The following is a 25,587-nucleotide window of genomic DNA, read 5'->3' on the forward strand; positions in this document are numbered from 1 at the left end:
ATTCCTTCACAGGTGCTACATGTGAATACAGATACCAGATACTATGGGGTTGGGTGCAGTATAAAAATAGACAGATGCAGCTTTCAGGAAGCAATATTTTAAGGTATTCTAATAAGGCACATATGAAACACATTGGCCTTGAACATGCCATATTAGTTAAACACACAATTATTGGCTAAGTAACACTTTGAAATAACTGTTGAACAAATCTTTCACTCCAGAGTAAGGGAATTACAGCTAAGCAGTTCTAAAAATGAAGAATCTGGGGAACGTATTGTGGATGCTGTAACATTTACAAGGAAAACATAGGAAAATTATTTTATGAGTTTGTTTTTACCTTGATACTGCAATGACCACTCTCACCGCAGATCTGAACTTGGTAAAAGGACGGGAACGTGATTCAGAGACCTGCAGGTCTGCAGGCGAAGGATAGACTCCCATACGAGCTATCAGCGACAGCGTTGCTTGCTCACAATCCTGGAATCCACCCAGAAGCAGAAGAAGGTATTTCTTCTGATAAACGAGAGCCTTTCTAAAACTCTCTGCTCGCAGATACTTCCTGTATAATTTCTGCAACTGAAAAAAACCCAAGTCATTGAAATTTAATTAAGGACACCTGTACACTCATCGTATAGCCAGATCTGTTTACTCCCACAAGTTCTCCCACAACCTGTTTTCCGTGGCTTGACAAAAGCTAGCTAAAGCGATTTTACTTTGGAAAATTGTGCGGAAGGCCATATAATAAGAACTGCTTCTAAAACTTTTAAGAAATTGGATAATGTTTTTGAAAATGAAACTTCCAATTAAAGTTTGCATTACTGAAGCTCCTGCTAATATGGACCATTTACTGAAAATTAACAGTGTTTGTGATACTGGCAGCATGGAAGTCTTACATGAAGGTCTGTAAGGCTGCTATACCTCTATCTGTCTATGAGGCCTTGTCTACACCAAGGAATTTTTGCAGGGTTACTTGACCTGTCAAGTAAGGTTCTAAGAACAGCTGCCAGAAGACATCTGCATTAGTGCTTCCAACATTGCTGACATGAGGGCAGCTACAACAGCAGCTATTTGCTAGCATGGACAAGGCCTCATGTAACTAACTTTACAGGCATTTGATTTTGGACAATCCAATTGTCTTAATATTTGTGAGCTTCTGAACACTGTATTCACACCCGACACTGGGAAAATGGTTTCACTGTTTATCTTCTAGAACGGGATTTGTGTTAACTAGTTAATGTGAATGAGCATGCATGTTGGATTCAATGTTAATCTAACTTGATCACAATAAAATTGTCACAAAGGGGTTAATAGATGCTTCTGAAGTTCAAAGGAAAGTATGCACTGAATACATAATATTCACGGATGGTTGGTAAGTTCTTGTGACAGACAAGAGGCTTGTGTCTCCCTCAGACAGCTTTTAGACCACAGAGAAGCCTGAGAGTTACAGAGGAATTTGTATCTTAAATGACTTGGCAAAAAGAGTAACTTTTCTTATTGAAGACATATGCGGAAGAGTATTTTTGAACGGCCTTGTGAACAACATGTTATCTAACTATCACTAACCATCTTTTGAAAGGTGACTGAAAAGCTTTTCCTAAAAATTGAAAACTTGTAAGATTCCAAAAGTGTAAACTATAAATGCAGTTTATATAGCAGCAAAATAATTCTATATTTAATTAAAATTACCTAATATCCTGACAAATATGAGATGCAGAGATCTTGGCTTTTGTTACAGTAAGTACGATCATATTTATCATGAACAAAGAGAATTCAAATCGAATTCGGAATAGGATGATTTTTCTTTTTTAACCTTCTTTATGGGTATCCACTTAAAACTGCAGCCTGGGTTTCCCCAGAAGTCAAGGGTCTCGATGCAGTAACTGTCTCAAATTGCGTTAAAATAAATGGAGTCCATTGCTAACAATGGGTATATACTTCATCTACTCTCTGACTCCTACTCAAGAGGTTCTGTCTTTTTTAATTAAATATATGCTTCGATTCAAATTTAAGATTAGATCTATGCAGAGGATAACTATGTTCATGAAGTAAAGTAAAACCTACCTGTTTAGTTTTTCTAGAATATGATTTAAACGGATACCACCAATTTGAAATCTAGTGAATTTCAAAAAGCATATTAAGTAGTTTAAATATTACCCCAGCCAATTTCTATTGTTTAACAATGTTTTTAAAGATTTTTCTTCCCATGTTACATGTGAAAGAGCCAAACAACAGGGGAAACTGACTGGCTCTAAAGAGAAAACAGTGGACTAACTTTAAACACTGTGCTATGGAAGGCACAAAATACAAAAATGGGAAAAAACTAGGGTTTTTTCCCCCTCTCTAATCTTTGGTTACAGTTACTTTAGACAGAGCAAACAAGCATAACAGCCTCTTCCCTGAAAATCCACCTGGAATGCATGAAGTAACAAATTTAGTTAAAACTAGGGCTGCCAAGCGATTAAAAAATTAATCGCAATCACTCACGCTATTAAACAATAACAGAATACCATTTATTTAAATATTTTTGGATGTTTTCTACATTTTCAAATATATTGATTTCAATTACAACACAGAATACGAAGTGTAAAGTGCTCACTTTATATTTATCTTTGATTACAAATACTTGCACTGTAAAAAACAAAATAAATAGTATTTTTCAATTTACCTAATACAAGTACTGTAGTGCAATCTCTTTATCATGCAAGTTGAAAAACCGGTTACCTACTTCTCGTAACTGTTGTTCTTCAAGATGTTTTGCTCATGTCCATTCCAAATCCCACCTGCCTCCCCTCTGTCGGAGTCTTCTGGCAAGAAGGGACTGAGCAGGCGGCGGGTCGGCAGTGTCCTATATACACCGCCACTATATGAGGGCGCCATTCCAGGGTGCTTCACAGTCTACCCAACGTGAACCGCTAGGGGAAAATCCTTTCGACAATCATGCGTACACACTTATTGGAATGGACATGAGCAACGCATCTCGAAGAACAACAGTTACGAGAGGTAGGTAACAGTTTTTCTTCTTCGAGCGCTTGCTCATGTCCATTCCAATATGTGACTCCCAAGCAGTTTCTTTGGAGGAGGGGTCGGAGTTCAGCTGATTGTAGGACTGCCCTGCCGAATGCTGTGTCATCGCTTGTTTGGTGGGTGATGCCATACTGTGACGTGAAGGTGTGGATGGAAGACCATGTTGCCGTCTTGCATATGTCTCGAACAGGGACGTGTGCAAGGAAAGCTGCGGATGAAGCCTAAGCTTTCGTGGAGTGCGCCGTCAATGGCAGGGGCGGAACGTTGGCCAGGTCATAGCATGTTCTAATGCAGGATGTGATCCACGACAAAATGCGCTGGGATGAGATGGGAAGCCTTCTCATCCTTTCGGCGATTGCACTAAGGAGCTGTGGAGACTTACAAAATGGTTTTGTGCATTCAATGTAGAAGGCTAGGGCACAACTGATGTCCAGGGAATGGAGCATCCACTCTCTGTCAGTGGCATGAGGCTTAGGGAAGAAGACCGGTAAAAATATGTGCTGATTCACATGAAACTGGGAGATCATCTTGGGTAGAAACGCAGGGTGAGGACGCAGCTGAACCTTGTCTTTGTAAAAGACAGTATGGGGGGCTTGGAGGTAAGCTCTTTGAGCTAAGACACCTTTCTGGCTGATGTTATAGGCACCAGAAAGGCAACCTTCCAAGAGAGGCAGGAGAGAGGGCAGATGGCCTTGGGCTCAAATGGAGGGCCCATGAGCCTGGACAAGACTAGTTGAAGTCCCACTAGGGAACGGGCTGCCGCACATGGGGGTAAAGCCTGTCCAAGCCCTTGAGGAATCAGCCCACCATGGGGTTTCCAAAGACTGATCTACCCGTTGCCCCTGGTGCGAGGCTGAGGAGGCAGACAGGTGCACTTTTATAGATGATATTGCCAGCCTTTGTTGTTTCAGGTCCAGTAAGTAGTCCAAAACAAGGGGAATTGGTGCTTGCTGTGGTGGGATATCCTTCTGCAGGGACCAAATAGAAAACCGCTTCCACTTTGCCAGATATGTGGCTCGGGTGGAAGGTTTCCTACCTCCCAGGAGAACTTCTCTCACTGAGTCCGAACACTGGAGGTCCAACGGGTTCAACCATGGAGTTTCCACGCCGTGAGGTGGAGGGACTCCAGGTTGGGGTGCTGGAACTTGCAGTAGTCCTGAGTGATAAGGTCTGGGCATAAGGGAAGGGTTACTGGTCTGTCGACCAATACGCTTAACAACGTATTGAACCTGCGCTGGTGGGGCCACGCCGGCACTATGAGGATCAACGAAGCTCTGTCCTGGCGGACCTTGAGAAGGACTCTGTGTATGAGAGGGCAGGGCAGGAATGCATAGAGCACGTGACTCATCCATGTGAGGTGAAAAGCGTCTGCGATGGAGACCGCTTGCTGATTAGCAACGCGAAGCTGGAGCCCCCGGTCGAGCTGACTTTACGGCCAAAAAGGTCCAGCTTCTTAGCGTCCCGTGACTTTGGAACAGGACCTCGTTGACTCTGCCACTCTTTGTGGTTCGCCGCATCCACCACTAATGTTCCAGGCTGAGAGTGGGTAAAAAGGTGGTCTGCCATAGCACCTTTGTGGTGTTTTGTATGGTCTTGTAAGGGGCAAGGCTAACCTAGAGGTACCCTCCTGGGCAAGAATGTCCACCATTGGGTTTGAGTCTTCTGACACCTCCTCAGCCTGGAGGGGTTAGTTTTGCGCCACCCTCCTAAGAAGGTCCTGGTGCGCCCTATTGTCCATCAAAGGGAGTGTGGTGGCGGAGGTGCCAGCCACTGCCTCATCCGGTGAAGAGGATGATGAGGCCCGTGGGACCGGGTCCTCCTGATCCTCAGGCTCTCTGGAGGCTGGCTCTGGTAAGTCTGCCCTATTTGGGGCAGACTGTGGCACTGGTACCACATGGGGTGCTGGTTCAAGAGTTGCACCCGTTTGCGAAGACCCACTCAGTCTTACTGCCTTTGGAATGATGGCCAAAGCATGAAGGGACATACGAATGTTTAGTATATCTGGCATGTAAATACCTCACAACGCCAGCTACAAAAGTGCCATGTGAACACCTGTTCTCACTTTCAGATGAGATTGTAAATAAGAAGCAGGCAGCATTATCTCCCATAAATGTAAACAAATTTGTTTGTCTTAGCGATTGGCTGAACAAGAAGTAGGACTGAGTGGACTTGTAGGCTCTGAAGTTTGCCACTGTTTTGATTTTGAGTGCAGTTATGTAATAAAAAAAATTCTTCATTTGTAAGTTACACTTTCACGATAAAGAGATTGCACTATAGTACTTGTATGAGGTGAACTGAAAAATACTATTTGTTTATCATTTTAACAGTGCAAATATTTGTAATAAAAAACAACATAAAGTGAGCACTGAACACTTTGTATTCTGTGTTGTAATAGAAATCAATATATTTGAAAATATAGAAAATCATATAAAATATTTAAAACACTTCTATTGATATTCTATTGTTTAACAGTGCGATTAATCATGATTAATTTTTTGAGTTAACCATGTGAGTTAAGTGTGATTGACAGCCCTAGTTAAAACTATACACATACTTCAATTAAACCTTTGATATTAGCTATCTGAACAGGGCTCAGACAACATAAATCTCAATTCCACACATCAAGTATTAAAATGATGCCAAAGTATCACAGTCTTTCACCGAACAATTTTATTCAACATTAATCTCCTGCATATCTCAGTTTACAGAAAGGACTAAAACAGTTACAAAAATGATCATCCTTGTACAGGAGACTACCTCAAGAGGAGCTAGCTGCATCCCTACCTGAGGGAAGGATCACTAGCCTGCAGCCAAGGCAGTCACCAAGGAACAAGCACCATCTCCCTGGCCAGAAGAGACTGAGGAAGAGGCCTAGGAGCAGCTGGCTTAAGACAGAACCGGATGAAAAAAGGTTCCGACCCTGCCATACCTTACAGCTGCCCTGGTACCGCAACAGGATGCCACCCAGAGTCCATGAGGGGTCACTACTAGAGACAAGCCACCACTGCAACTTGGATTATAGGGGTCACTCCCCAAACTGACGGGACAACAGTAGGAAGTAGCCCAGGACAGTGGATGTAGACTCCCCACTGGTACGTCTCTTACTCAGGGGTTGACTTCCAAAGAATCCTGAGCTGAGACCTGATGGAGTGGGAGGGCCTGGCTCCTCCTAGCTCCCCTGCAGCCTTAAAGACTGAGGCACCTTGACCAAGCTGGGGGCTGGAAAGCAAGCGTTCCAGCCACTAGGCCACCCAGCCCTCCAAGCCCTCTGTCACAATTATTTAAAGAAACATTTCTGTAAAGTACTCCAGAACAAAATATAGGAAATGATGATGCACTGGCTGGGGGAATGGAACACTCGCTAAAAAATTTAACAAGTCTAATCCTGAAAAATCTGTGTGTTCAATGGAATACACACATTTAAGCATGGCAGATTTATGCACAAAAATGCCACAGTTGCATGAACTAAACCAGGATGTGCAAACATATTTGGCCAGTTATGACCCTATATAGCCATATTTGCCCCAAAATACCTAATTTAAACAAGAAGTCATGGGATTTGTATAAATAAATTAGATACTTGCAAACATGCTTGTATATTCAAGGTATGTCCACACCTTAAATACAGTGAGCAGTTCTGGTCTCCCCCATCTCAAAAAAGATATATCAGAATTGGAAAAAAATACAGAGAAGGGCAACAAAAATGATTAGGGGTATGGAATAAATTCCACATGCAGACAGATCAAAAAGACTGGGACCGTTCAGCTTAGAAAAGAGACGACTAACGGCAGTTATGAGAGAGGTCTATAAAATCATGAATAGTGTGGAGACTGTGAATAAGGAAGTGTTATTTACCCCTTCCCATAACACAAGAATCAGGGGTCACCCTATGAAATTAATAGGCAGCAGGTTTACCCCAAACAAAAGGGAATACTTCTTCACGCAGTGCAGTCTACTTGTGGAAATCATTGTCAGTGTGAAGGATTTAGCTGTGAAGCCTAAAAGTACAACTGGGTTAAAAAAAGAATTAGATAAGTTCATGGAGGATAGGTCTATCAATGGCTATTAGCCAAGATGGTCAGGGACGCAACCCCATGCTCTGTGTCTCCCTAAACCTCTGACTATCAGAAGCTGGGACTGAAGATAATTGCCCTGTTCTGTTCATTCCCTCTGAAGCACTTGGCACTGGCCACTGTCGGAAGACAGATACTGGCCTAGATGGACCTCTGGCCTGACCCTGCATAGCCGTTTTTATGTTGTTATCTTACGAAGTCAGGCTCAAGATGTTTTTTCCTGAAAAAATTACACTGTGCATCCAATTCAACCATATGTAAGAAATATCATTCCATCTTGTAAAAGTGTCACATGTTAATTCTGAGACATGAATAATAGTAAAAATAAGTGTCTCATCATGTTTTGAGGAGAATCTTAAAGCAGTTTCCAAACATTATTTCACAACAAATCTGTACCATAGGTATATGAAAATATGGGTAAACTACAGTACAAATTCTCTGTGGTCGTGGGTGTAGCAACCTGACTGCTCTCCAGAGTGCATTTCTGATCATATTTTGCAACATCCATTTTACCTTTGGGTTGGAAGTTTCCATAATTGGCTTGTTTTCAATTTCAACAGTAGCTTTAGCCAGCTCAGATTCTGCCTGTTTCAAAGCATTCTGCAAAATAGTTTTTTCTCGCTGCCAGGAAGCCCTTTCTGATCCCTGGACGGAGTAAGCATCATCTGTAGAGCGAATCTAAAAAATGAAATTCAAAGAAAGAATATAAAATAACCATCAAGCTTCACTACTGCCAAAGGAATGTAAAAGTTATATCTTTTAAGTCAAATTCAATAGTAAATTGACTTTAAGGAAAAACTAGAATGCCAGAATAATTATACTGGAAATTTCCAGCAGCAACAAGAGGTTATCCAGATAGGATGGGAATTTCAAGTAGAACTTCAGTCCATGTTAACAAGTAAAGAAAATTAGACAGTCCTTGCCTAAAAATCTTAGTCTTATTAGTTGATATGGCTCCCATTCACCTTAATACCAGAGAGACTCCAAAATGTTTAAAAATAGAAATACTAATCTCAGTCTTCCTTCCCACCCTATATGTGGCAGAAAGAGCTTGATTTGCTTATATTTTTTGTATGCTATGTACATGCATAGAAATTACTCATGAATTTGAAAAAGTGGGTTCTGCACTTAATTCTGAGAGCAGTTATTCTCATCTCATATGGTCACTCTCATCTCTTGTGGGAATGAGTTCCCTGCTCCAGGTCCAGCTCCAGTGAAAGATCAGTCCCTTGTGCTCACAAGCGTCATTCTATTGGTTAACCCTTCCAGGGTTGGAATGGAAGTGTAACTATCACAATAGGGTATGGCAACAAAGGGTGGGGAAATCTCTCAGGTAACTAGGTCAAATCCTTTGGAGTCTATGTTCAACAAAAAAGCAGGGCATAGAATAGGGTATCAAGGTGACATGCTGACAGTGATCTATGTTACTTGGCAGATGAGCTGCTGTTTGTGCAGATTTAAGCTTTATCAGTATGCATAGCATTATTTCTCAATAATCAATTAATATACCATCACACTTCGAACAATGAAGGGCACCGCATATCTGATGAACAGAAAACCCCAATACGTACTGGACCATGCAGGTCTAGTATATTGGTATTTTATTAGCATCAGGCCAGCAGGTAGTTGCCTTCAGTCTCCTGCCGTGTATACAGCTATGCGACAGCAAAGAGAAAAATATAAATCAAATAAAAATGAATATATACCTGTCTGTTACCAATTCCCCTATGATGCTGCTGCTGAAGATTCTTCTCAAGTTGACAAATTGCTGCTCTTAATTCTAATTTCTCCTCTGTCAGTGTTGTTACAGACTTTGTAAGTTCTCCATTTTCTTTCAGCAACAAGTCTACCAGAGAAACTGAACCTTGCAGTGGTTTCTTTTTAAAAAAATTGGGGAAAAACAAATTTGAGTTCTACTAACATTTATAGCTTCACCAAGCAATAAAACAGACTGCAGTAATTTTCATTTTTAAACTTTACAGTAGAAGGAGGCAAAGCATAAATTGCTGCTCTCCTCTATAAAAAACACAGTTGAGAAACCACTAAACCAGCCATTTTATAGAGCTGGTAGAAACCATCCAAAGATCAACTTTTTGACAATTTGACAGGAGAAAACTGGAAAAAAGATAAACAAAATTTGTGTGAATTTTTGAAAGGTTCCGACCAGTTACAGAGATTGTCAGATGTATTTATTGTGAAAAGTGTCAATGAAATTTAAAAAAAAATAGTAAAAATGTTTTAAAAAAATTCACATTTTTCCACTAGCTCTACTATTCAAGCACTTAAAATAAAAATATGACTATAAAACAAAACGCAGCAAAACTGAAGTATTAAAATTATTTAGAAAAAGCTTATAAATGATACCTTTGTTCTCTTACAATGTTATTTTTTAAAAACAGTATTACATTGTTGTCTAGCAATCACTGAGTCAGAGTTTCAGGCCAGAAGGGCCCACCAGATCTATAAGATCTAGTCTTACCTCTTATATAGCATAGGCCATCACCCGCACACTATACCCAATAATCAAAATGGGCCAAAGCTGCCATATACACAATAAACAATTTTATACTGACTTTTAAAATTATATACTGCATTGTGGTGTACCTGGAATTTTGCATATTCAAATAACTATGTAGATCCGTTTATTTAAAATGTACACTATTGCAACTTCCTTATTTCTTTGAAAAACAAACCACAAGAAAATTAGAGGCAAAGAACTTCATTATAACACTACTATGGTCATTCGTACACAAAAAAAACTTTTTTGGGGGGTGCAGTGAGGGGGGAGATCAATGCAACATGGATCTCTAAGGGAGAATTGTGCCCCTAGGCAAACTAAACTCTTTGGGCCAGATCATCAACTGGTGTAAGTCATTGTAGATCATTTTGGAGCCAGTTATTATTTACTCTAAGGTCACTTTAGCATGACCTGGCGGAATAAAGGAGGCTTAAAACGGGAATAAATTATATTTATACCTATTGTAAGGCTGCTTTAAACAGAGAGAGGCATAAAGACGTCTTCATATGAGAATCAAGCCTACTGACTACAATGGAGTTTTGCTGATATACAGCAGCTGAAGATATGGCTTGGTTTACACAACAAAGATATATTGGTATAGCTATGGCATTATGAAGTGTAGTAACAGGATTACTATAGAAGACACAGGAGGTAACTGTTCTGCTTGACTTCACACTGGTTAAGTCTCACCTCGAGTAGCGTGTCCAGTTTTGAGCACCACACCAAGAAAGATGCGGACAAACTGGAGAGAGTCCCAAGAAGAGCAACATGAATGATAAAAGGCTTAGAAAACATGACTTAGGACAAGGGTTCTCAACCTTTTCCTTTCTGAGGCCCCCCTGACAATGCTACAAAAACTCCAAGGCCTAACTGTGCCACAACGACGGTTTTTCTGCATATCCCAGAGATTAAAAGCTGTATTAAATGGATTGTTATACAGTTACACACACACACAAAATATATAAAAAAGACAATATAGGCACAAAAATAAACTGAATATTATTTTTATTTACTCAGTGTGAAACTTCTTGTCGCTGATCAACAATTCTGTCAAGATGTGGGCATATCTTTGACAAGCACACGCACATCTCATGGTCAATGTTCATCTTGGTTCGGTGCTTTGTTTTCATTGATGTCATGGCTGAAAATCCAACTTCGCATATGTAGGTGGTACTAAAGAGGATCAAAATTTTCAGTGCTGCAGAAGCAGCAGTGATGTACTCATCGGAACACTCACACCAAAATTTCTCCAGCGGCATTTCTTTGAACTTGGTTCTGAGGGAGCTGTCTGATGAAATGTCAATGAACTCGTCTAACAATTTTGATGGAACATCGGATGGAAGCTTAGCTTCAATGTTCTCACTGAAAGGGTTTGTAGTCCACGTCTGTAGCACCTTGTTGCTGTTGTGAGTTTGGGAAAATAAGCATTACATTTGTTAAGCAGACCAGACAGATGTGCTGCTAGCTGAGGTTTAATTACGTCAAAGTCCATGTTTTGTTCCTGAATGAAAGAATGTAAGAGCTCAAACAGATCACTAGTGCCCCCACAGACACAAACTTTCCAGAGTTGTAGTTTTCTTTTGAATGCCTCAATTCTTTCATGCTGGGCAATAAAATTAGTGTTCCCACATTGCATAGCTTTATTCAGCTTATTCATTTCACTGAATATGTCTGTGAGATAACCCAGTTTTGCCAGCCACACATCATCTTTCAGCACTTTGGCAAATTCAGTTTTCTTATCAACTAAGAAAGTACATAACTCTTCCCTGAGATTAAATATACAGGCAAGCATTCTGCCTCGAGATAGCTCTCTCACCTCTGTATGCATGAGCAAGGAAAGGTACTCTGCACCCACTTCCTCACAAAGTGCAGGAAAACACCTGGAGTTTGTTGCTCTGGATTTAATAAAATTAACAAGCATTCTTCTGAAGACCTGGTTCAATATCTTTTCCAGCAAGCGCTTCTCGGTGTAAAAAGCAGTGTGTCCAAATAGCACGAGGTGCAACGACTTTTACTTTGCACAACACCAGAATGCTTTGCAGTCATTGCTGTGGCTCCATCAGTGCAGACCCTAGTGCAATTAGTCCAGCTGATTTCTGCTGAAATCATAAAATCATCTAACAGTTTGAAAATGTCGTCTGACTTTGTTGTTGTCTTGAGCTCTTTGAGGAACACAAAGTCTTCCTTTATTTCTTTATGCCACACATACCAAACATAGGCAAGTAAATGGGACATTTTTGAAATGTCTGTGGATTCATTTAGTTGTATAGCAAAATCATTTTGTCACACAGCCAATCAATACACTGAGAAATTAAGTCTTTTGACATAAAAATGATCTGTCGTCTGACAGTGTCATTAGACGTTGGTATTTTTGTCAGTATCTTGGCCTTCTCCTCTCCAAACACTTCCTTTGTTACTTCAATAACACCTGGCATCAAAATCTCAGCAATCATAAGTGATTTTTTTGGTTTTGCAATTTTCTGCACCACTATGTAGGATGACCTTAAAAGCTTTTTATCTGCAGTAGTTGTGGATTTCATTACTGCTTTAGTACCAAGCAGTTCCTTGGCCTTTCACTCAAAAAATGAACAGTGCTTATCCTTATAGAGTTCATGTTTTGTAATTAAATATCTCTGTAATTTGGAGGGTTTCAAACATTCAATGGACAATACTTGTGCACAAATTACACACTGCGGTTGAGGTATACCTCCATTTCTGGAACAAATAAAACCAAAATTCAAATAGCTGTCTTCAGACTTCCTAAATTTTGTGAGGTTAATAGCGGCTTTATGTTTCTTATTCACATCACCTCCTTGATGTTCTTCAGGCACTATGGTGGTTGAACTTGTTGAAGGAAGTTCCGCACCACTGCCCTGTGGATTTAGTTGTTTTGAAGCTGATGGTCAAATTAAAAATTTATCTATTTATCTGATATTATTTACACTTACAATTTTTTTTTCCTGTGCTGTGGAACTTGTCCTGCTCCTGTTGAACTAGTTCCTTTACAACCAGTAAAGGGAGCTAGTTAACTTGCAATGCTCGCGTCAAACTCACTGGGCCAAGGGCAGAAACCAAGGAGTGAGCCCTTGCATGCAAAGTCTCTGTGGGCAGAGCCAGAGCTGGGCCAGAAGGCCTTAAGGCTCACCGGGCAGGCTGGGTGATCCCCACCTCAGGGGCTGACCCAGAAGTCTGAGCCCCGACCTTCCATGCAGGAAGCTGGGGCTTGAGCTTCAGCCCACTGGGGGGCAGGGCTTCAGCCCCCGGCTAGCTTCAGCATGGTCACTGGGTCTCAGATTCAGCCCTGGCTCCCAGCTTTTGCCCTGTGGGGGCATGCAGGCTCTGGGTTTCAGCCACAGCTCCCAGCTTCAGCCCACGGCACCGTGGCTTCAGCCCCATGGCAGCACTGGGGCTCAGAGCTTCAGCCCGCAGCTCCCGGCCGCTGCCCCTCCCCTTCTCCCTCTCCCTCCACAGCACCAGGGCTTGAGGCTTCAGCCCCATGGCGGCACCGGGACTCAGGGATTTAGTACGGGGCTTAGGGTTGCAATCCCGCAGCTCCCAGCTGCTGCAAGCCCTGCCGCAGGCTTTGGGGATCCAGGCTTCAGCCGTGGGACCCCACGGACCACTGACCTATGAGGAACTGTTAAAAAACATGACATATTTAGTCTTGAGAAAAGAACAATGAGGGGAGACCTGATGATAGTCTTCAAATGTGTTGAGGGCTTTTATAAAGAGAATGGTGATCAACTGTTCTTCATGTCCACTGAAGACAAGACAAGTAGTAATGTGCTTAATCTCCTGCTGATATAAGGAAACTATCCTTATAGTTAGAAAGATTTAAGTATTAAAATAGCTTCCAAAGAAGGTTGTGGAATCCACATCATTGGATGTTTTTAAGAAGAGGTTGGACCTACATCTGTCAGGGATGGCCTAGGCACACTTGGTCCTGCCACAGTGCAGGGGGTTGGACAAGCTGGCCTCTAGAAGTCCCTTCCAGTTCTCCATTTTTATGATTCTATGACTGTCTCATGGACCACTCTCCTTCCATTCACAATCACACATTCCACCTACCTTCCAATTATCATCAACAACATCCCTTTGACAACTACAGCAATTACTCACTTGAAAAGTAGTAAAAGGAAAGTACTTTGGATTTTTTGTTTCTTTTAATGCGATTAAGCAGTTGGAAACAATGAGAATTGGCATTAGGTGACCAGCTCTTCATGGAGAAACAGCAAGTTTTCTTCTCAGACTGTGCTCTGTAGCACCAGTCTAATTATAAAAACCGCACTCAGAGATTTTGAGTCAGAGGGATAGGTTCTCAAAAGTCATCTTCAGATATTTCTCACGAGGTTTTTCTAGGAGCATGTTATTGAAAGACTGGTAAAGGCAGGCTACAGCCACAAAGCCAAGATTAGGCTTTTTAGTTTAAAGCAGTTAAGAAAGGCTGGGCAGGTTGGGTTTAGGGGATCTCTTTTTCCATTTACATGGAACTGGATTGAAATACGACTTAGGGAAAGGACCTTAATGACAGGGCAATGTTTTTGGAAGATTTTAAAGCTATATTTAGTTTGAGACATATTTTTGTACCCAGTAAATTCTTCTGCACTAGGTAATTTGGGTCTTGGACTATTCCTAGACTGTCTACAATATCCAAAATATGATGGATGCTTCAATTAAAATCTCCCTCCTGTGACTTCAAGCCACACCTGTGCTTTTCGAAAACTACTGAAAAGTTTGCTAAAAGGTAAATCTGTCTCTGGATGCCTACACAACAGGAAGCAACATGTGCCACAGGGGAAAAAAACCTGCCTGACTAGAGGAGCAGCCTTTGCAATAGCAATGACAGTAAGAATCTAAGATGAACACACATCAACACAACAAAGGTAAGATAAGAAGTCAGGAGTGGGCACGGGGGCCAAATCCAGCCCTTCAGATGTTTTAATCTGGCCCTCAAGCTCCCGACGGGGATCAGGTCCAAGGTTTGCCCCGCTCCTGTGCTCCAGCCGGGGAGTGGGGTTGAGGGCTTGCCCCACTCCATACGTGCCGTGGCTCCGCATGGCTCCTGGAAACAGCAGCATGTCCCCCCTCCAGCTCCTATGCGTATGGGCAACCAAGGGGGTTTTGCACGCTGCCCCCGCCCCAAGTGCCGCCCCCACAGTTCCCATTGGCCAGGAATTGTGGCCAATGGGAGCTGAAGGGGCGGCACCTGCGGACAGGGTAGCATGCAGAGGTGCCTGGCCACGCCTCCACATAGGAGCTGGAAGGGGGACATGCCACTGCTTCCAGGAACTGCTTGAGGTAAGAACCAGCCGGAGACTGAACCCCTGACCCCCTCCCGCACCCCGACCCCCTGCCCTAGCCCTGATCCCCCTCCTGCCCTCCAAACCCCTCATCCTCAGCCCCACCCCAGAGCTCGCACTCCCAGCCGGAGCCCTCCCCCACCCCGCACCCCAACCCTCTGTCCCAGCCCAGAGCCCCCTCCTGATCCCTGAACTCCCCATTTCTGACCCCAGCCAGAGCCGTCACCCTAACCCCCAATTTCGTGAGCATTCATGGCCCGCCATACAATTTCCATACCCAGATGTGGCCCTTAGGCCAAAAAGTTTGCCCACCCCTGTAATAAGTACTAAACTGTTTCCCCTCCCTGCTCCAATCCCCAAGGGAAGGGAGGAGCTAGTTTCCTTTGGAAGTTGTACAAAGTTGCAGTTTACATGTAAAATTGCAACCAAAAGCAGAAATAGAAGTATATTAGAATAAAACATATATATGTTGTCTCCCTTACCAGAGGGTTAGAAGAAGTCAATAACTCCGATTTCAGCTCCTTTAAAGTATGCAGTAAAGATGCTATAGCTTCATCATTTGATGCAGACCAATCATTAACTGTTCTGTTAAATACAAATTATAATGTTTTCAGTAAGTGGCTTTGTTTGCTGTTATTTTAGATAAGACTATAACATTAATTATAACTTTTTACTAGAGTGAGCTTTTTACTTCTGGAACTTTAGAGGCATAATTTAATTGTGGTGGGCTGAGAGCAGCAAGGTTTCTTAACTTCTAGGGTGGAAATTCAAAATAGTGCCAGATATGGTTTTAGCCCACAGGCCTATAGTTTGAAACTCAAGTCTCTATTGTGCAAACTCAGAGAAGTGAGAAATCCTATTAAGAAATATAAGAACTGACATACTGGATCAGACCAGTGATGCAGATAGTCCAGCAGCCTGTCTCCAACTGTGGCCAGTGCAAGCTACTTCAAAGAACAATAGCTTAAAATAATTTAAATATTCTTACTACTCACTTGTCTACAGTTTTATATATGAACTCATTTAGGTGGACAGCAGCAAAAAGCAATTGTTGCCTTATCTTCTCTAGTTGCTGCTGCTGCAGGTGCAATGCTTCAGTCTCGGTTGCTAAGGACAAGTTAGCATTATAATCATTTTTTACAGGACATGAAGAAAGCTCTTGCTGACTTTTATGAGAGGCAAGATTTCGTTCTTGTTCCTCTAATTCTGCTAGTGTCTGCTGGAGCTCCTTGATTCTGTGTTCATCCCTCTGATGTTGCAACTCCAATTCATGCTATTGGAATAAGAATAAGTCGTCATCGATAATTTACATGTACAGACTGCCAGTAAACACCACACTCAGAGATATTACTAAGTAACAACCACAGCTCTCCCTAAGATGTGTACCCTTGCTGATAGAACTATGTAGAACAAGCCTTTGAGACCAAAGAACCAGAGAATACCGCAAGGAGGAGGGTACTTGTCTAATTGTTTTCACTTTAAAAAAAAAAGTTAAAATTAAAATATTAATTTCTGCTTCAGCCCCCTGAGCATACAAATTAGAGTGAGAATTCTTCTGCCACAGACAGAAGAGAGAGAGACTTGTCCACAAACAATTCTGGCATCAGAACAGTCCCCTCAACACTGCCTGGCCCTCAAAGCTCCTGCTCATCTACCTCTGAACCAGCAGCTTCCATTCTCTGCCTCTGATGGTCGCTGTCCTTCCCAAAGACAGGGAGGTTGTGCATAAAATGTGCAACAGGGCTCTCTCAGGCAGAAGCTGGGATATTTTGCCCCTCCTGCCCTCGGCTCACTTCTCCATACACAAGGGCTGAACCTCAGAGCCCTTTCCCATTCAAAAACTGCTCAGGAGCAAGATCAGGCCCTTGTTCATTGCAACTGCATTCCAGGCAATGCACATGACCTATTATGAGAACCAGTGCACTGTGCTACATTCAGGTATGCTCCCTCCGCACTCTATCATAGCAAACAAAGCCTCAGGAGCAGCTGCTGCACAAGGATCCTGCTCAAGGGGTCATTTTTCCTGTAACCCCCTTATAGCCACTCCATGTCCCTTCATCTCCTTTCTCTGACAAGGACAAAGAAGAAAAATCTTACTGTGGTAAACACTCCTGAAAACAGCCCTGTCAAGAGCAGGCACAGCCTGTACTTACACTCCTCTACCCCTAAGAGATTTTCCAGAAGGAGGCAGGGTCACAAAGACAAGTCCCACAACAGCGTTTCACTTCAACAGAGGAACTCCCCAGCCACAAAAACAAAACAAAAAACACCCAACAAAAAAATCAGTACACACACACACACTCCCTTGCTTTCCTAGTCCTGCTGGAGACAGCAATCACAGCCTAGAAACCAAGGAGAGAAATGTCTATCTGAAGAGAGAAGAGTACTCTGAGGATGGAACGGATAATGATGAACCTGAGCAAGTCACTCTTGCACTTCAGCACAGAGGACTTCTACTTTTTAAATTGACACTCTCCAAGACTCTGGATTGATCAGCAGAGGAGAAATGTGGCCAACATTAGATGCCTTTTCCACTCCAAGGATGAAGCTCCCATCCCCACGCTCCCCCATGTGACCAGGTTTGCTCAACATCATCAAGGAACCCTGTGGCCAAATGGATAACATACTACCCAAACCCAAGGCAATTCACAAACAGCATAGGTTGCCCAAATATGTCTTGAGAAATGGGGAACTGTCCCTAAGGTGGGCTTTTAAGTGACTTCCAAAGTAAGAGACTTCTATGTACCATACACAGGGCTGCGTGGAGAATGGAAATTCCATTTCACTGGGAATTCTGAGGTTTCGAAATTTGTTTTCATTCCGATTTGAAACAAAACCCAAACATTTCAAAATTCTTCACAAAAGAAAATTCATCCCAGAAATTCATTTCAGATCAAAATATTTCATTTCAACAAAATCAAAACATTTCACTGTGATTTCAACTCTTATTTTATACTACAATATATATGAATATACAAAATAAAAATTCAAAACAAATTTGCTTCAAAAGGAAAAATCAGAATGAAATGTTTGGCAAGGTCCAAATGGGATACTGTTGGAACTTTTCTCCTTTTTTCTGTGAAACAAACTGTTGATCTTTAACACAATTTCACAAAGCATTTTGATTTCAACAGAACTGCATTTTCTGATGGAAAATGGCTCCCTCAAAGGTTTTCCAACCAGTTCCACAAATGAAATACTTGACAAGCTCTAGTAAATAATATAGTCTACATACTGTGATCTACTATATGGTATAGCAAAATTATCTGGCTATTTCAATATAATGGCAGATTTGAAATTGAAAATCTCACCAGTCTCTCTCTGTCTTTCTGCCATTCCTTCCGTTTCTCAAATTCTTCCTTTTCTTCTTGTCGTCTCTCTTTTTCCCTTTCTTCCTTCTTGCTTTTCTCCTGTTCTTTCATTGACCTGAAAAGTGTCTGCAATTGTTCCCAATCAACTTTAAGTTTTGCCTCTCTTTCCCTCTGTATCTCCAAGGAGCGGATTACCTCCTGTTTTTGACTCTGAAGAGACTCCAATGTAGCTCGTAACTTGGTACTGACTTCTCTTTCCTTTTGTGTTTCTTCACAACACATTTGTACCTCAGCTTCTAGCTGTCTCTTAGATTGAATGGCTTGCTGGTGTGTCTTCTCAATTATAGCAGCTAGCTCCATAGCACGGGATCGCTCTTCATCCAACTGAGCCTGCAGTTCTTGCACAAAGGTTTGTTCCAGCAATGATTCTTTATGCTTACAAGAAGAATCTTCATTTACTCTCATACTCAGTTGTTCTGTCAAAACACGTTCATGGTTCAAGGCATTCAAAAGCTCCAAGGAGTGATTCTTCTCCACCTCCAAATTTCTCTGTAGCTCTGTCAGTTTGTTTCGTTCTTGGGACAGTAAAGCCTCACATCGAGAGTGTTCAATTTGAAGTTCCTTACGGAGATTATTATTTGCTGATTTTTCATGCTCTAAAGCCACTGACATTTGATTATTCTGAATACATTGCAATTCCAAGGCAGCCTGCAATTCCTATTCAAGAGAGGTACACATATTAACATTATAACACAAATGCTTATTTGCAGGCTACGCAGGCTCTCTAATGTAATATTTATACATTGCATTTATTTATTGCATTTAAAACAAATTAAGAAGCAATTAGAATAATTTACTATTAAACAATTAGAATCTAGACAAAGGACATTTTCCAATGCTTAATGACGTGCTAGGAATTCAGGCTAGATTGAGGAGCATCACACCTGGTGATTAATTCCAGAAACACACTTTTTCCTCTTCAGACTAAAGAGTTATAAAATGAGAGCACAGACATTTACAAATATTTTAATGGGTGACAGTTCCTACAGTAGCCAATCAGATTGCCTAAATGACATTGGCAGTGGATATAGGCTGGGTTGATCTTCATTGTGGAAGATTTAAAAAAAACAAGAACACCCCAGATGAGGTTCTGCTCCTAGGGCAGGAGAGTCCTTGGACTTTACAGCTTCTGGTGGTTAAGAAAGCTAGCACTCCGAAAATAGTAAATATACGTGAATCCTTTCTTGTAAGTCAACCTCTTAGTCAGTGCATCTCTCATAGCCGTTCCTGCAGAAGAGTGAGGAAGTTTAGGTCAGAGTAGTTTTGTTCTTCTTTTGTCTTGGCCAATATGGCCTCTTCTTTTCTCTGCTTCAACATGTTTTTTATAAGATCCTTGTGGAGGCTTTGGGGTGACAACCCCACATCTATCCCCATGGCAGAAAAAGACCCCCCCCCCCGAAAACAATGTAAATAAAGAGACAGATCCAAAAGGAAACTCAGACAAGACGGAATTAAAAACATATGAGCTATCTATATAAGGTGACTTACTGAGAAAAACGGGTGAGTATTGTTTTTGAGAGGTGATTCCTGTGTTTTTCTAATTTGGCTCAGGCCTACCAGAAGCAAACACTTATTTACACAAATATAGAGGACAATTATTTCTAAGAGAAAAGGAAGAATATTCTGCAGCAGCAATTAACAAGCAACAACTCCTGTTAACTTGGGAGGAAGTAGGAGGAACTAATTACAGACAAGTGCTGACTTTTATAGCTCAACAAGTTGTGTCTAGCTATACCAAGACAGTACCATTATAGACTAGATGCTCTAATGTCAACCTGAAACAAATGGGAGCAGAATGCCTCTGTTCTAGCTTTGACAATTCTTTCAGTCACTTACTAGGGGCAAAGAAGGAGAAGTGGTGAACTGTTATTTACATGTGAATACTTTGTTTTTAAGACATGAAGGTTCTTATAACCAGAGTTCTTTGAGCGGCTCTACATATTCCCATCTATAAGGATCGCGCTGCCTAGTGACATCTAACAGTAGACCCTTTTCCAAGCAGTGCCTGTTGGAGCACATGTATGCCCTCTCCTATCTCTCTTCTCAGTATTTTTGACTGTTCCATGGGTGAGGTTATATAAGGGGACACTTTTCCCTCTACTTCCTCAGTTCCTTCCACCGCTAACCCAGACAGACCATAATAGCACTCTGAGAAAGAGGGGAAGGTGGGTAGGAAGTATAAATATGCAGTGTCATCTTGAAGAATCCTGGTTACAAGACAATAACGTCCATTTCTTCTTTGGGTGGCTCTACATATTTCCACTTGTAGGTAGTTTGACAAGCAGTGCTGAAAACCCAGGAGGAGGAACAGAGTCCTAATTAAATCACCACCACTCTGCCAAATTTTGTATTCAGTCTAGAAGCTACATTCAGAGCATAATGTTTAGTGAACGTGTACACTTTCTTCCAGGTAGCAGCCTTGAAAATTTCCCTAATAGCAACATGTTTAAGATAAGCAAAAGATGCTGCTACTGCTCTAGAAGAATGAGACTGGACCACAGAAGGCACAGGAATTTCTGCTAATTTGTAACACTGACCTATGCACTGTTTAACCCATCTGGAAATAGTCTGAGCAGGAACACTATGACCCATACGATTCTTAGTATAAGAAACAAACAAACTAAATGATTTCCTAAAACTATTAGTTCTATCTCAGTAATATGCAAGAATCCTTCTAGCATCTGAAGTATTTACCATAGGCTCGGCCCACACTGCAATTAGACACAGGCGGCTGGCCCTGCCAGCTGACTCAGGCACACAGGGCTCAGGCTGCAGGGTTCTTTAATTACAGTGTAGACTTCGGGGCTTAGGCTCTGCAGCCTGAGCTCTTAGACCCTGGACCTGCCCACCTCGCAGGGTCCTAGAGCCCAGAAGTCTACATTGCTATTAAACAGCCCTGCAGCCCAAGCTCTGTTAGCCTGAGTGAGCTGGCATGGACCCACCATGGGTTTTTAATTGCAGTGTAAAAATACCTGCTGACTCCCACTTATTAGCATGAGGTTTCTGGGGAAAACCTGGTAAATTAGTAGTCTGATTGATAGGAAACTCAGACACTATTTTTGGTAAAAAACAAACAAACCAGGGATCTATCCCCATGGATGTGGGCTTTGCCTCACTTATGAAGTATTTCAGTCTCTTTTTGTTCATATGATTTACAAACAGGTCGGCTGAAGGGTGGCTGAATGTGTGAACAATAAGGTCAAAAACCTCCTGATTCAGGCACCGCTTGGAGTTGCTGACCTTGCATCTGTTGAGTCATTTTGCCTTTTGGTTCAGGTCACCTTTGATGTGAATTGCTCTGAATGAAAGGAGGAACTGTTCCACTGACTTCTTCATTTCCGTTGCTTCCACGTGTATTGCAGGATTCCTTGCACCCCCTTAGACTGTAGTTGTATTGTCTGATTGAACCATGATGTGTTTCTCCCTCAGGGTGGGCCGGAACCTCTGCAGAGCTAGTTTGACTTCTCTCAGCTCTAGGATGTTTATGCTATGACCCTTTCCTCCTTGCTCCTGACACTCTGGGCTGTTTGGGTGAAGTGAGCTCCTGAGCCCTCCATGCTGGCATTGGTTGGGAGGACTAAAGGTTCTGGAAGGCAGATGGGCATGCCTTTGCGGACATTATTGTGGGCTGACCACCACTGTAAGAAGTTGAACACCTGTGTTCCAGGGAATGGCCCCACACTTTTAGTATGAAGGCTTCAAGACTTCTGATGTGTGATTGTGCCCATGCAGTGATCCCTATGCAAGACACCAGGAGTCCTACCAGTTGGAGACATACAGCTATGGTAGGCCTTCTGCGGCCCAGGAGCAAGAAAATAAATTCCTGGATGGAACCAGAGAACTCTTCTTGACACTGATGATGAAGCTGCTTGCCTGGAGGAGATTCAACAACTGGGATGCCACCCAGAGCACTGCTGACTGCAATGGACCTCTGATCAGAATGTAGCCCAGGAACTGGTACAGATGAGTTCTCTGCAACCTGAGTCTTGCTATTACCACCAGCAGCATCTTTGTGAAAACCCTGGAGGCCAAAGACAGGCCAAACAGGAGTGTTTGGTACTCATAATGTTTCCTGCTGTGGGCAAACCTCTGTCTGTGGTAACATGGTCTCATGGGGATATAGAGATATGCATCTGCTAGATCAACTGAAGTGAAGAAGCCCACCCAGGACAGAAATGACACCTTAGAGGCCAGAGTCTCCATATGAAACTTTTGTTTTCTTCATCCACTTGTTGAGCCTTTTGAATCAAGAATGGCTCTGATAATTCTCATGTGCTTCTGTACCATGAAGAAAATGGAGCAGAACCTGGAGAACCTTTCTTCTGATGGAACACTGATATTCTGTACCTCAAAGCAGCACCCTGGAACCCCCATATTCATCACTATGATAGCAATATATGTTATGTTCTGTACGAAGTATACCTTGTGAGGTATCATTTGCGGATGATACTAAACTGGGAGGAGTGGTAGATACACTGGAGGGGAGGGATAGGATACAGAAGGACCTAGACAAATTGGAGGACTGGGCCAAAAGAAATCTGATGAGGTTCAATAAGGATAAGTGCAGGGTCCTGCACTTAGGACGGAAGAACCCAATGCACAGCTACAGACTAGGGACCGAATGGCTAGGCAGCAGTTCTGCGGAAAAGGACCTAGGGGTGACAGTGGACGAGAAGCTGGATATGAGTCAGCAGTGTGCCCTTGTTGCCAAGAAGGCCAATGGCATTTTGGGATGTATAAGTAGGGGCATTGCGAGCAGATCGAGGGACGTGATCGTTCCCCTCTATTCGACATTAGTGAGGCCTCATCTGGAGTACTGTGTCCAGTTTTGGGCCCCACACTACAAGAAGGATGTGGATAAATTGGAGAGAGTCCAGCGAAGGGCAACAAAAATGATTAGGGGTCTAGAACACATGACTTATGAGGAGAGGCTGAGGGAGCTGGGATTGTTTAGCCTGCAGAAGAGAAGAATGAGGGGGGATTTGATAGCTGCTTTCAACTACCTGAAAGGGGGTTCCAAAGAGGATGGCTCTAGACTGTTCTCAATGGTAGCAGATGACAGAACGAGGAGTAATGGTCTCAAGTTGCAGTGGGAGAGGTTTAGATTGGATATTAGGAAAAACTTTTTCACTAAGAGGGTGGTGAAACACTGGAATGTGTTACCTAGGGAGGTGGTAGAATCTCCTTCCTTAGAGGTTTTTAAGGTCAGGCTTGACAAAGCCCTGGCTGGGATGATTTAACTGGGAATTGGTCCTGCTTCGAGCAGGGGGTTGGACTAGATGACCTTCTGGGGTCCCTTCCAACCCTGATATTCTATGATTCTATGATTTTAGAAGTCTTGATCTGTTGAACAATAATATCCTGTTGGATTGTATGTGCTGTCATTGTATGTGAAGTTATAAGTATTGCTAGATGTGTTAACTGAAATATATTGTGAGGTTGGGAATGCCCACAGGCAGCCTTTCAGTTGCAACAAAGGAGAGCCCAGACAGCATTAATGGCCCATCAAGACAACAATCCACTACTCTAGAGGCTCCTTTGAGAAGGCACATACATAATGGAGACTGCTTGACCAATGAGGATTGACTGCCCCCCATATCACAGCAAGGATGTTTCTAGCAGCTGAAAGAAAAGATAAAAAGAGAACCAGTGACATCATCACTTGGCCTCTCTCCCCCCTCCCCCAACCCCATCTCAACATCTGGAAGAAAGAGACTTTGAACTGGGGAAGAGTGGTCCCAGGCTGGAAGGTGGTCCAGTCTGTAACCTGTACTGAGAAACTGTAACCTGCTTGTACCATCTTTTAGGATGAGATACTGCTTGATTCAAATCTTGCTTAGTCTGTTTAAGTTAGAATTAGACTGCAAAAATGTGTTTGCTTTTTAGGTAATCAACTTTGATCTCTATGCCTCCTACGTATGAATCACTTAAAATCTATCTTTCTGCAGTTAATAAATTTTGTTTTATATTTTACCTAAAAACATTGTGGTTTTGAGTTGAAGTGCTTGTGAAACCTCAGCTCAGGTTACAAAGGGTAGTGTATATCCATTCCACACTGAGGAAGTGGCCAACTTATTAATGAGTTTATACTGTCCAAGGGAATCTTGAGCAGTCTAAGACAGTACATCTCTGGGTGCAAGGCTGGGGTGCTGGGGGAAATGGCTGGAGCCTCTATTGTTGGTTCCTGAGTGGCTGGGAGATCATTCATGTAACTCAGCTGCCTGTGGATGGCTGTGTAAGTGCAGTGCCTGCCAGAGGTTTTTATCTTGACACGAGCAATACAGTGCGAGGGACAACCCAGGCTGGTGGGTTTGGAGGGCTCAGCAGTCCCACAGTCCAGGTTGCACCCCGGGGACCTTGTCACAAACACACACTCTAACTGCCATATCCAGGAGTTTCATTGTGAATCAGATTGTGTTTTATGGGGCCACTGGAACTGGGTGACTAGATGAAGAACAGATGAGGTGGAGCCTGCAGCTCAAAGGAGTATCCGTCCGTGGCTGACTATTTCCCTGACTCACTTGTGTGTGGTCGATGAAAATCATTTATCTAGGAAATGGGAATTCCTGCCCCATAGCTTCAGGTTTGGGCAGAGGCCTGTGCAGTCTTAGTCAAAGTGCATTTTGGGTGGGCCTGAGGTCACTGAACTTTCACCATAAACCACAATTCCACTGTTGTCCACTGGGAAATCTGTTATCCCTTGGCTGGTACCTCTAGGAGGATGAGGAGTGTCTCTGTCAAAGAACAGTCTATTATTCTCTCCTCAGGGACCTTACTAGGGAGGAGAGAGACTGTCTGGATTTTGCTGCATTGTCAGCCAGCACCTTATTCAGCTTTTCTCCAAAAAGGAGGGAGCCTGTAAACTTAACATAGACCGGCTTAGAGTAGGGGAGGAGTCAGAAGATATCTCCTAGATTTTGTGTGCTTTTTCCTCTTCTGTTTAGCCCTTTAGATTAAGCTTTTTAGTGTGCTCTGGGAGCACAGAAGTTCTGCTGCGGCTTTGGTGTGGTATCTTGCAGCTAGCTTTCCTTAGCTTTCCTTTCCTTGCAGCTAGCTTTCCTTGAATGGAACCCATTCAAGAGGTCTATGTCAGAATCCTCGCTCGCTGGGTCCCATTCCCACTGGGAGAAGGAAAAGAGGAACTCATTATCAGAACCCTCCTGATTAGCTTAGGGAGGGAAGGGGGCTGATTAGAAGCCCTACTACTTTCCCCGGGGCACTGAGGACCCACTTTAAGACTTGGGGAGCCCAAGGGGACCTTTGTTCTGCCAGGGTCCCCTGGCACTTTACCCTGAGTCAAG

General features: G+C 42.6%; 1 protein-coding gene across 5 annotated transcripts in view; it reads right to left on the reverse strand.

Annotated features, from left to right (window-relative positions):
- Positions 1-25,587, reverse strand: part of PCNT (pericentrin) — a 233,547-nt gene that overhangs the window by 8,211 nt on the left and 199,749 nt on the right. For all 5 annotated transcript variants that reach the window (XM_084644031.1, XM_084644033.1, XM_084644030.1 and 2 more), the window contains 6 exons: positions 18,227-18,943; positions 15,911-16,188; positions 15,398-15,500; positions 8,804-8,974; positions 7,611-7,775; positions 338-576 (listed from right to left, as the gene is read on the reverse strand). In XM_084644031.1, coding sequence (XP_084500157.1) covers positions 338-576; positions 7,611-7,775; positions 8,804-8,974; positions 15,398-15,500; positions 15,911-16,188; positions 18,227-18,943 — 1,673 coding nt within the window. The remainder of the gene's footprint in view (positions 1-337; positions 577-7,610; positions 7,776-8,803; positions 8,975-15,397; positions 15,501-15,910; positions 16,189-18,226; positions 18,944-25,587) is intronic.

This window comes from Lepidochelys olivacea, assembly GCF_965140295.1.
Source record: "Lepidochelys olivacea isolate rLepOli2 genome assembly, chromosome: 11".
In the NCBI taxonomy this organism is placed as follows: domain Eukaryota; kingdom Metazoa; phylum Chordata; order Testudines; family Cheloniidae; genus Lepidochelys; species Lepidochelys olivacea.